The sequence below is a fragment of the Nyctereutes procyonoides genome, unplaced genomic scaffold (genome assembly GCF_905146905.1).
Source record: "Nyctereutes procyonoides isolate TBG_1078 unplaced genomic scaffold, NYPRO_anot_genome, whole genome shotgun sequence".
NCBI lineage: Eukaryota > Metazoa > Chordata > Mammalia > Carnivora > Canidae > Nyctereutes > Nyctereutes procyonoides.
The window spans coordinates 6,904,519-6,917,625 of NW_026575020.1; the positions used below are offsets into that span (position 1 = coordinate 6,904,519).

The 13,107-nt window shown below is 41.7% G+C and overlaps 1 protein-coding gene across 1 annotated transcript in view; it reads right to left on the reverse strand.

The window, feature by feature from the left end:
- Positions 1–797: 797 nt before the first annotated feature.
- TTLL6 (tubulin tyrosine ligase like 6) overlaps positions 798–13,107 on the reverse strand; it is a 30,477-nt gene continuing 18,167 nt past the window's right edge. The window contains exons 11-12 of the mRNA XM_055329617.1: positions 1,717–2,086; positions 798–1,066 (exon numbers count right to left, since the gene is read on the reverse strand). Of these exons, the coding sequence (XP_055185592.1) occupies positions 798–1,066; positions 1,717–2,086 (639 nt within the window). The remainder of the gene's footprint in view (positions 1,067–1,716; positions 2,087–13,107) is intronic.

Sequence of the window (13,107 nt, forward strand, 5' to 3'; positions counted from 1 at the left end):
ATCCCACGTCGGGCTCCTGGTGCATGGAGCCTGCTTCTCCCTCTGCCTATGTCTCTGCCTCTCTCTCTGTGTGTGCCTATCATAAATTAAATAAAATAAAAATTAAAAAATAAATAAAAAATAAAATAAAATAAAAAGCACAGCCTTCCTTTCTAGGTAGCCAAGCGGCATAAGCCCCCCTTCTTCACACCACGCTATGCTGTCGAGCTCTCCTAAATTGGTATATACCAGCCTTGATCATTTGGATCCCACAAAATGAGGTTGTGGAAACCTAGGGCTTCTTCCTATGCCTTCTTGATTTAAACAGACTAAATTAGCCAAGCTCATCACAGAGGGCTCCTTGCTATCTCCTCTGTCCTTGCACATAGTGGGATCAAAGCTTCTCCAGGGTCTTTGTTTTCAGATCTCCTCAGGTTCCATTGTCCTGTTGTATTGTCCCTTCTGTGCATGTCATTAGAGGGCCAGCTTTTGGGGCAAGAGACCTGGACTGAGGCGGAATGAAAGGTGTGGTAATCAATCCCTCATGTTTCTACTTCTGGGATCAATGTTAACGACTCTCAATTTTAGCCATAAGTGGAAGACAAGCTAAGCACCCCCAAAGCAGTGGGGACAGAGTGGTCATGGCAGATTTATACATTGCAAGGGGGCCACATTATGACTGAGGTCTGTCTTAATTATTTACTTACCTGTATGTCTTTATTCATCCAATCATCTACCTACCTACCTGATGTTCCAGAAATATACACGTGGTGCCTGCCAATGAAACAAGCACATGAAGGGAACATGGGTGGGCCTACCTAGTCCCTCTCACATCCTTTCTGGCCAGAGATCAGGCCGTGGCTGTATGCTTCCTGCTCCTGCACACACGGGCCTCTCATGGCACCACTATGGCTCCTGCCAGGCCTGGGATCCAGTCGGGCCGGGGTGGCCACCACCAGCAGATCATTCAGAGACACGTCAGGGCTGGGAGGATCATTCAGGAGGAGCACGGAGGACACACACAGCTGTTTCTTCTCACCAGAGCTCCGGCTGCTGAAGTAGCCCTCCCAGGGCGGGGAGCGGTTTTCTGGAAAGGTGAAGTGATAGGCATCAGGTATTTGTGTTGCTGGACTGGGCACACGTTGCGGGCGGGAGGCCACCTCCCACAAGGGTCCCCTGGCTTAAAAACCAGCTGAAGTTCCTGAATCACAAACAGCCACGACATGCCCCTTAACTGATGCAGACTGAGCTGCATGTGCCTCACCTGAGTGACAACCAGGAAACGTGGAACAGGGTACTTGTCAAAAGCATTCTGTGTTTACCCTTTTTTTTGTGTGTGTTTTCTTTTCTTTTTTTAAAAGATTTTATTTATTTATTCATGAAAGACAAAGGAAGAAGGGCAGAGACATAGGCAGAGGGAGAAGCAGGCTCCCTGTGGGGAGCTCGATGGGGGACTCAATCTCAGGACCCCGGGATCACGACCTAGCCAAAGGCAGATGCTTAACCACTGAGCCACCCAGGTACCCTCCACCATTTTTTTTTTTTTTTTGTATTTCAATAAGACCTGAGATCCCCTAAGGATGTGGCCTATGTCTCCACTATCAGGTGGGGGTCTCCCTGCAGGCAGGGGCTGCATCTCCCCCAATTCCCCCAAACTGGGCTCTCTGCAAAGACGAGGAGGACTGGTTGTGTTAGTTACCCGGTCCCCTGGACAGGCCTGGACACACTGGCACTCACGTGACTTGCTATTCAGCATCAGCTTCGGGTTGTAGTAAGCTGGGAACAGGGAAAGTTTCTCCCTCGGTTGAACCTTGGTGAAGAGCTCTGACATCGGATGCTGCTTCCTCCTGTCGTTCTTCAGTGAAGTCCGCTTTCGGTTCAGACTTCCTAAGAAGGTCTGGGATTTGGTTGGAAGAGAAATTTTTGCTATTTTACCCTGGATGAGGTGCTGGGGGGTGTAGTGGTGCTTGTATTTAAGGGAGACCGCCTTATCCATCTCGGGGCTGCTGCGTTCAGAGCTGGTTGTCCCGGTCCTGCTCAGCAGAGACTCTGGGGAGTCTGAGACCTGGGTGGCAGAGTCTGAGGAGGTTTCTATTGAGGTTAAGGGCTGGAAGAGAAAACAGTCCAAAATGAGGTTGTGGAAGCCTAGGTCTCCTTCCTATGCCTTCTTGATTTATTTTTTATTTTTTTAAGATTTTATTTATTTATTCATGAGAGACACAGAGAGAGAGGCAGAGACATAGGAAGAGGGAAGAGAAGCAGGCTCCATGCAAAGAGCCCCATGAGGGACTCGATCTGGGGACTCTGGGATCACGCCTGAGCCAAAGGCAGATGCTCAACCGCTGAGACACCCAGACGTCCCTTTTTTTTTTCTCCTTTTTAAATATATTTATTTATTCATGAGAGACACAGAGAGAGAGAGGCAGAGACACAGACAGAGGGAGAAGCAGGCTCCGTGCCGGGAGCCTGATGTGGGACTCGATTTCCGGATCCCGGAATCATGACCTGAACCAAAGGCAGATGCTCAGCCACTGAGCCACGCAGGTGCTCCGCCTTCTTGATTTAAACAGACTAAGTAAGCCAAGCTCATCAGCAACAAGAAAGATTAGGTTAGAATCATTTCCTAATCGATTCCTAACCAGGAATCGACTAACCACTAGGGCAGAGGATGGTGGAGAGGTCCACAGAGCTTCTTCTGTTTGTTTTTTTTTTTTTAACAAACGAGAGATTTTTATTTTATTTTTTTTTAATTTTTATTTATTTATGATAGAGAGAGAGAGAGAGAGAGAGAGAGGCAGAGACACAGGCAGAGGGAGAAGTAGGCTCCATGCACCGGGGGCCCGACGTGGGACTCGATCCCGGGTCTCCAGGATCGCACCCTGGGCCAAAGGAGGTGCCAAACCACTGAACCACCCGGGCTGCCCTAGAGATTACTTAAAAAAAAAAAAAAACAATAAAATCTTTAAAATTAATGACACCCAGACACATCATAGTCAAATTGCTGAAATCCAAAAATAGAGAGAACAGCCAGAGAAAAATAACACAGTGCATATAGGGGACAATGTTACAAATACAGTTGACTTCTTAAAAAAGAAAAAGAAGACGGGAAGATAATGAAACAACATTTTTTAAAAAATATTTTATTTGGGGATCCCTGGGTGGCGCAGCAGTTTGGTGCCTGCCTTTGGCCCAGGGTGCGATCCTGGAGACCCGGGATCGAGTCCCACATCGGGCTCCCGGTGCATGGAGCCTGCTTCTCCCTCTGCCTGTGTCTCTGCCTCTCTCTCTCTCTCTCTGTGTGACTGTCATAAATAAATAAAAATTTAAAAAAAAAAACAAAACCTCTGAACGTGTCAGGGTTTTTAAAAATATATATATATTTTATTTATTTATTCATGAGAGACAGAGACAGAGAGACAGAGAGAGACAGAGACACAGAGACACAGGCACAGGAAGAAGCAGGCTCCATAGAGGGAGCCTGATGTAGATCTTGATCCCAGGACTGCAGGATCATGCCCTGGGTCGAAGGCAGGTGCTAAACCGCTGAGCCACCCAGGGATCCCCTGAAACAACATTTTTAAAATGCTGCAAGAAAAAAATGTCAACCCAGAATTCTAGGTCCAATAAAAATAGCCTTCAAAATGAAAGCTAAATAAAGACACTTTTAGATAAACAAAAATAGAAAATTCATCATCAGCAAAGAGATATGCACTACAGTAAATGCTAGAGAGAGTTTTTCCGGCTAAAAGGAAATGACATATAGATACACATACATATGCATATAAACACACATATATACATATTTTACATATATACATACAAATATATTCTTAAAATATCCTTCTTCTTCTTTTTTTTTTAAAGATTTTATTTATTTATTTATTCATGAGAGACACAGAGAGAAAGAGAGGCAGAGACACAGGCAGAGGGAGAAGCAGGCTCCATGCAGGGAGCCTGACGTGGGACCCGATCCTGGGACTCCAGGATCATGCCCCAGGTGGAAGGCAGGTGCTGAACCCACTGAGCCACTCAGGGATCCCTATCCTTCTTCTTCTTGAGGCACCTGGGTGGTGCAGTTGGTTAAGCATCCACTCTTCGTTTGGGCTCAGGTCCTGATTTTGGGATCATGGAGTCAAGCCCCCCCAGTGTGTTCTGTTCTTGGCATGGAGTCTGCTTGGGATTCTTTTTCCCTCTCCCTCTGCTCCTCCTACTTGTTCTCTCTCTCTCTCTCTCTCTCAAATAAATAAATAGATATTTTTTAAAAATATCTTCCTGGGATGCCTGGGTGGTTCAGTGGTTGAGCATTTGCCTTCAGCTCAGGTCATGATCCCGGGGTCCTAGGATCAAGTATCACATCAGGCTCCCACAGATGTCTCTCTCTGCCTATGTCTCTGCCTCTCTCTGTATGTCTCTCATGAGTAAATAAATAAGTAATCTTTAAAAATTTTCTAAATAAAAATATCTTCCTCTTGATTATTTTAAATATTATGACTGTTTAAAGCAAAATTTAGGTGCACCTGGCTGGCTCAGTCAGTGGAACATGCAATTCCTGATCTCAGGGTTGTGAGTTCAAGCCCCACATTGGGTGTAGAGCTTATTTAAAAATAAAATCTTTTTTAAAACAAGAAAAATTTATAACACTGTGTTGTGGGATTTATAATGTATGTTAGAACAAAAGAGGGAATTATTTTCCCGTATTCAAAATGAAGTATATTACCTCTAAGTAGATTCTAACAAGCTGGAGATACATATTGGAATCCCCAGAGCAACCATTAAGAAAAGAAGCAAAAAGTTATAACTAAAAAAAAAATGTACATATGAATAAAAACAAATATTCAATTTTGAATTAACCCAAAAGAAGGCAAAAAAAGAGGAACATGAGAAAAAAGCAATAGAAAACATAAAATTTCAGCCCTAAATTCAATTGTATTAATAATTATATTAAATGAAAATGGAGTAAATATTCCAATTTGAAGGCAGAGATTGTCATACTGTATTTTAAAAAGCAAGATCCATTTATGTCTGTCTATAAGAGATGTTCTTTAAATATGAGAGGGTGAGAGGGTCACCGGGGTGTCTCAGTCACTTAAGTGTCTGACTCTTGATTTTGGCTCAAGTCATGATCTCAAGGTTGTGGGATCAAGTCCTCCATAAGGCTCCACACTCATCCCAAGGCAGTCAGCTTGGGATTCTCTCTGCCCCTCCCCCTACTCACAGGCTCTCTCTCTCTCTTTCTCTCTGTCTTTCTCTTTCTCTCAAATAAATAAAATCTTGGGAAGCCCAGGTGGCTCAGCGGTTTAGCGCCGCCTTCAGCCCAGGGCATGCATGATCCTGGAGACCCGGATCAAGTCCCACGTCAGGCTCCCTGCATAGAGCCTGCTGCTCCCTCTGCTTGTGTCTCTGCCTCTCTTTCTCTCTGTGTGTCTCATGAATAAATAAATAACATCTTTATAAATAAAATGAGAAAAATAAGTTGAAAGTAAAAAGATATATCAAAAAAAGATATATAAGCATTAATCATAACCAGCTCAAGTGGTTATATTAATATTAAACAAAATAGATTCTTTTTTTTTTTTTAAAGATTTCACTTATTTATGTGAGAGAGAGAGAGAGTGTGTGTGTGTGCAGATGAGCTGGTGGAGGGGCAGAGGGAGAGGAAGAGAGAATCCTGAGCAGACTCCCTGCTGAGTGTGGAGTCAATGTGGGGTTCAATTCCATGGCCCTGAGATCATGACCTGAACTGAAATCAAGACACACTCACCCCACTGAGCCTCCCAGGCGCCCCCAACAAAACAGATTCTAAGACAAGGAGTATTATCTAGGATAAATAGGATTTTATCATTTCATGATGATTTAAAAAAAGGGTCAATACATCAAAAAGGCAAGGTAATTGCAAATATGTACCTAATAAAAGACCTTCAAAATACATGAAACAGAAACACAAGGTAAAAATGAATAAATCCACAATTAGAGTTGAGATTTTAACATCCCTCACAGTAACCAAAATAAAAAGTAGACACCGAATTAGTCTGAGTATGAACAAACTGAACAACACTGCCAACCACAGTGATCTAACTGACACATAAGACACTATACTCAACAATTGTAGAATACACATTTTTTTTAAGTGCACATAGGATATTAATCAAGATAAACCATTTGCTGGGTCATAAAACAATTCTTGGAAAATTTCAAGTGCTGAAATTTCACAAAGCATGTACACTAGCCACAAAGGAATTAAATTAGAAACTAATAACTGTACACGATACTTAGAAAAACCCCCAAAATTTAAAAATTCAACAATACACTTCTAGATCACCCATGGTACAAAAATGAAATCAGAAGGAAATTAGACAAGGGGGCGCCTGGGTGGCTCAGTGGTTGAGTGTCTGCCTTTGGCTCAGGTCGTGATCTCCTAGTCCTGGGATGGGGTCCCGCATCAGACTCCTCACAGGGAGCCTGCTTCTCCCTCTGCCTATGTCTCTGCCTCTTTCTCTGTGTTTCTCATGAATAAATAAATAAAATCTTTTTAAAAATTTTTTAAAAGAAGCTAATTAGACAGTATTTCAAACTGAATGATAATAAAAATGCAACATCTCAAAATTTGTGGTGTGCAGATAAAACTAGTGTGTACGGGTGCCTGGGTGGCTCAGTGGGTTGAATTAGAAAATAAATCACAGAGAAAAGTTAACAAAACCTAAAGTTTTTTTTTTTAAGATTTTGTTTATTCATGAGAGACAGAGAGGCAGAGGGAGAAGCAGGCTCCCCGCAAAGAGCCTGATATGGGACTTGATCCCAGGACCCTGGGATCACAATCTGAGCCAAAGGCAGATGCTCAACCACTGAGCCACCCAGGCCAATGAACTGGATGGATCTGTCGATGGAAAAAGACCCACCATCCAAACACTAATCAAAAGAAAGCAGGAGTGGCTTTATGAATATCAGAAAAGGCAGACTTCAGAATCAAATAATTAGAGCAAGAGAGTTAAGAGGAAGTGCATAACGAGAAAAGGGTCAATTTGCCAAGACATAACAATCCTAAATATGTATATACCTAATGAGAAGGCTGCAAAATACATGAAGAAGGAGCTTCCAGAAATGAAACGAGAAACGGGCAAATTCATAATTATATTTGGAGGTTTCAACATTTCTCTCTCACAGGAATTGATAGAACTCATACACAGAAAATTAACAAGGACATAGAAGAATTAAACATCATTAATGAAACAAATGCAATTGACCACTACCCAGCAATGGCAAGATGCACATTCCCCAAAAGAGACTAATATCCTGGGTCATAACATAAACTTTGACAAGTTTAGAAGAACTGAAATCTGACCATATGGAATTAAAATAGAAATCAGTAACAGGAAAAACACCAGGAAGATCTCCAAACAATTGGAAATTAAACAACACACTTCTAAATAATCCATAAGTCATAAAGGAAATCTGAAGTGAAATTAGAAAGCATTTTGAACTAAATGAAAACAAAAAAACAGTATAGCGGAATGCCTGGGTGGCTCAGTGGCTGAGTGTCTCCCTTCGGCTCAGGGAGTGATCCTGGGGTCAGGGATGAGTCCTGCATCAGGCTCCTTGCAAGGAGCCTGCTTCTCTCTCTGCCTATGTCTCTGCCTCTCTTTCTCTCTCTATGTCTCTAATGAATAAATAAATAAAATCTTTTTAAAAACCAGTATGGCAAAATATACCAAAATATAGCATTAAATGTTATATTAGAAAAGGTCTTGGGTGTCTGGCTGGCTCAGTTGATATAGCATAGGACTCTTTTTTAAAAATATTTTATTTATTTATTCATGAGAGACACAGACTGAGAGAGAGGCAGAGACACACGCAGAGGGAGAAGCAGGCTCCATGCAGGGAGCCCGATGTGGGACCTGATCCCAGGACTCCAGGATCACACCCTGGACCCAAGGCAGGCATCAAACCGCTGAGCCACTTAGGGATCCCCAGCATAGGACTCTTGGATCTCTGGGTTGTAAGTTTAGCACCACACTGGGTGTAGAAATTACTTAAAAATTTTAAAAAAAATCTTTAAATAGAAAGAAAGAAACAAAGAAAGGGAAAGAAAAGGTCTTAAGACACCTGGCTGGCTTGTAGGCAGAGCACGCAACTCTTGACCTCAGGGTGTAGGTTCAAGCCCTCCATTGGGTGTGGAGCCTACTTTACAAAAAAAAAAAAAAAAAAAAAGGAAAAAGGTTTTAACCAATAATCAAAGCTTTCAAAGCTTCTCCCTTAAAAAACTAGAAAAAGGAAAGGAAAATAAATCCAAAGAAAGCAGAAGGAAAACATTAAATAAAAAGCAGAAATCAGTAAAATCAAAAGTAGAAAAACCATATGATCTTATCAACTGATACCAAAAGAACACTTGACAAAATTCAATATCCATGCATGATTTAAAACAACTCTCAGCAAACTAGGAATTGAAGTGAACTTCTTCAATCTGATAAAGAACCCCTACAAAAACCCTACAATTCACATCATACTTGATGATAGAAGACTGAATGTTTCCCCCCCTAAGACTGGGAACAGGTCAAGGATGTCTTCTCTTTCCAATGTCATACTAGAAATCTCAGTGCATAATAAGGCAAGAAAAAGAGATAAAGGCATAATGATTGGAAAGAAGTAAAAATGTCTTTACTTAAAAGTGACATAATTTTGATAAAAATTCTAAAGAATCAACAACAAAAAATTTACCAGCAAAGCATTTGCATGAGAAAAGAAAGTCTTTTCAATAAATAGTATTAGAAGTAGATATATATATGGGAAAAACAAACCCTAGTTCCCGTTACTGATTGTGTTCAAAAATTAATTTGAAGTAGATCATGGACCTATACACAAAGCTAAAGCTATAAAGCTTTTAGAAAAGATCTAGGGGAGGGATGCCTGAGTGGCTCAGTGGTTGAGCGTCTGCCTTTGGCTCAGGTCATGATCCTGAAATTCTGGGATAGAGTCCCACATAGGGCTCCCTGCATGAAGCCTGCTTCTCGCTCTGCCTGTGTCTCTGCCTTTCTTTCTGTCTCTCTCATGAATAAAGAAATAAAATTTTAAAAGAAAGAAAGAAGAAGAAGAAGAAAAAGAAAGACAGAAAAAGAAAGAAAGAAAGAAAGAAAGAAAGAAAGAAAGAAAGGAAGGAAGGAAGGAAGGAAGGAAGGAAGGAAGGAAGAAAGAAAGAAAGAAAGAAAGAAAGAAAGAAAGAAAGAAAGAAAGAAAGAAAGAAAGAAAACCTAGAAGAAGGGTGCCTGGGTGGCTTGGTTGGTTAAGCGTCTGCTTTCAGCTCAGATCAGGGTCCTGGGATCAATCCCTATGTTGGGCTCCCTGCTCAGTGGAAAGTCGGCTACTCCCTCTGCCCTCCTCCCCTGCTCATGCCCCCCCCCCTCTTTCTCCCTCTCTCAAATAAATAAATAAATAAACAAACAAACAAATAAATAAATAAATAAAATCTTAGAAAAGAAAAGAAAAAATCTCGGAGAACATCTTTGTGACCTGGAAGTACCTGAAAATGTCTTAGGTAAGACATAGAAAGCAATAACCATAAGAGAAAATTTGATAATATTCATCAAAATTAAAATTTTTCACTAATCAAAGACATTATTAAGAAAAAGAATAGGTTGGGCGCTTGGGGGAAGCTCAGTGGTTGAGAATCTGCCTTCGGCTCAGGTTGTGATCCCGGGGGTCCTAGGATCGAGTCCCACATTGGGCTCCCCGTGAGGAGCCTGCTTCTCCCTCTGCCTATGTCTCTGCCTCTCTGTCTCTCATGAATAAATATTTTTTTAAAAAAGTAAAAGAATAGGCAAGTTTCCAGAATATACAAAGAATTGCTACAATTGAATAGAAAGATAAATAATCCTTTTTTCTTTCTTTACATTTTTTTAAAAAGATTTTATCTATTCATCCATGAGAGACAGAGAGAGAGAGAGGCAGAGACACAGGCTCCATGCAGGGAGCCCAACACAGGACTCGATCTCGGGACTCCAGAACCATGCCCGGGGCGAAGACAGGCGCTAAACCTCTGAGCCACCCAGGGATCCCCTTTTTTACATTTTTTAAATTTAAATTCAATCTCCCAACATATAGTATAACACCCAGTGCTCATCCCATCAAATGCTCTCCTCAGTGTCCATCACCCAGTTACCCCATTCCCCCCACCCCATCTACCCTTCCACAACCCTTTGTTTCCCAACGTTAGGAGTCTCTCATGGTTTGTCTCCATCTCTAATTTTTCCACTTAGTTCCCCTTCTTCCTTTATAATTCCTAATAATCCTAATTTTTAAAAGAGAGGGAAGCAAAAACCTGAAATACTCTTCACAAAGACATATAAATGGGGACACCTGGGTGGCATAGTTGGTTAAATGTCTGACTCTTGGTTTCAGCTCAGGTCATGATCTCAGGGATGTGAGATCAAGCCTGGCATCTGGTTCTGCACTCAGTATGGAGTCTGCTTGAGATTCTCCCTCCTTCTCCCTCTGCCGCTCCTTCTCGTGCTCTCTCTCTCAAATAAATAACTTTTTAAAACAACAAAGATATATGAATGGCCAACAAGCACGTGGCAAAGTGCTTAACACAGTTAATCATCAGGGAAATACAAATTAAAACCACAATGTAAAATCACAAATAGCCATCAGAGTGGCTAAAATTTAAAAAGTGGGTAACACCAAATGTTGACAAAGATAGAACTCTCATTCATTGCTGGCTGACATGTACAATGATACAATCCCTTTAAATAAAGATTTTGGAATTTCTTATGAAGTTATACATAGGCCTACCTTTTGACCTGACAAATCCCTCCTAAGTAGTTATTCAAGGGAAATGAAAACATATGTTCACAAAGACTTGTACAGGAATGTTCATCATAGGAACTTTAATCACAATAGCAATAAAAAAATAAAAACCGGGAACATCCCAAATGTCCATCAACAGAAGACTAATAAACAAACTGCAGTGTGTTTGCACTGATATAGAATATATCATTCAGCAATAAAGAACAAGCTATTGATATACCCAACAACATGAATGGATCTCACAGATATAATATTGAGCTAAAGAAGCCAAACACAAAAGAATATATACTATATCATTGTATTTATACAAAATTCGAGAATAGGCAAAATAGTCCAAAGAAAAAAGAAAAAAAAAGTCAGGATAATGGATTTCTTGAAGAGGGATATGAGAGACAGGGGGAAATTGCCTGGGAAAGGACAAGAGGGAACTTTCTGGAGAGGTCAGAAATTTCTATACAATGATAGAGATATAGGTTACATGGGTATATTTATTTGTCAGAATAATACAGTTAAGATTCAAGCATTTTCGGGTGCCTAGCTGGCTCAGTCAGAAGAGCATGTAACTCTGGATCTCGTGGTTGTGAGTTCGAGCCCCATAATGGATGTAGAGATTTACTTAAACTTTTTAAAAAAGGCTGGGGTGGGGGGTGCCTGGGTGTTTGTTTGTTTGTTTGTTTTTAAGATTTTATTTATTTATTCATGAGAGAGAGAGGCAGAGACATGGGCAGAGGGAGAAGCAGGCTCCATGCAGGGAGCCCAATGTGGGACTTGATCCCGGGACTACAGGATCACTCCCTGAGCAGATGCTCAACTGCTAAGCCACCAGGCGTCCCAAGTGCTTTTTAAAAATCTTTAGGGCAGCCCGGGTGGCTCAGCGGTTTAGCGCCGCCTTGGGTCCAGGGCCTGATTCTGGAGACCTGGGATCGAGTCCCGGGTCGGGCTCCCTGCACGGAGCCTGCTTCTCCCTCTGCCTGTGTCTGTGCCTTCTCTCTCTCATGAATAAATAAATTAAATCTTTAAAAAATAGGGACGCCTGGGTGCCTCAGCGCTTGAGCGTCTGCCTTTGGCTCAGGGTGTGATCCCAGGGTCTAGGGATCGAATCCCACATCGGGCTCCCCGCAGGGAGCCTGCTTCTCTCTCTGCCTCTCTCTGTGTCTCTCATGAATAAATAAAATCTTTAAGGGCAACCCCGGTGGCGCAGCGGTTTAGCGCAGCCTGCAGCCCAGGGCGTGATCCTAGAGACCCTGGATCGAGTCCCGTGTTGGGCTCTCTGCGTGGAGCCTGTGTCTCTGCCGCTCTTTGTCTCTATGAATAAATAAATAAAATCTTTAAAATAAATTTTAAAAAATCTTTTAAAATAAAAAAAATCTTTAAAAAAAGAAAAAAATGTTCAAGAAGAAAAAGAATAGGTGATAGAATGAAATAAATGACCCAATCACATTTAAATAAAGTTTAAATGCATACATTTTTTAAAAGATTCCCTACTTTGCCAGGAAACATTCTTTTTGTTTTTTCTTTTCTCTTTTTTTTAAGACTTTATTTATTGGGGGGGATCCCTGGGTGGCTCAGCGGTTTAGCGCCTGCCTTTGGCCCAGGGCATGATCCTGGAGTCCCAGGATCTAGTCCCGCATCAGACTCCCTGTATGGAGCCTGCTTCTCCCTCTGCCTGTGTCTCTGTCTCTCTCTCTCTCTGTGTGTGTGTGTTTTTCATGAATAAATAAATAAACTCTTTTAAAAAATAAGACTTTATTTATTGGGGATGCATTATTCATGAGAGACACATAGAGAGAGGGAGAGACATAGGCAGAGAGAGAAGCAAGCTCCCAGCAGGAAGCCTGATACGGGACTCAATCCCAGGACCTGGAGATCATGACCTGAGACAAAGTCAGATGCTTAATCAACTGAGTCACTCAGGCACCCAAATTCCATTTTAATTTATTTATTTATTTATTTATTTATTTATTTATTTATTTATTTATGATAGTCACACACACAGAGAGAGAGAGAGGCGCAGAGACATAGGCAGAGGGAGAAGCAGGCTCCACGAACCGGGAGCCCGATGTGGGATTCAATTCCGGGTCTCCAGGATCGCGCCCTGGGCCAAAGGCAGGCGCCAAACCGCTGCGCCACCCAGGGATCCCTCCATTTTTTTTTTAGATGGGGAAACTGAGGGAGCTAAGAGTGGCTAGATGCAAGTCATGGAAGAGACTCCAGGATCCAAACAGAGGCAGCCAGATCCCAATAGATACTCTCTTTTTTTTTATTGCAGGAGAAAAAAAAAAAAAACCCTACACACACACGACATAAAATTTACTACAATAACCATTTTTA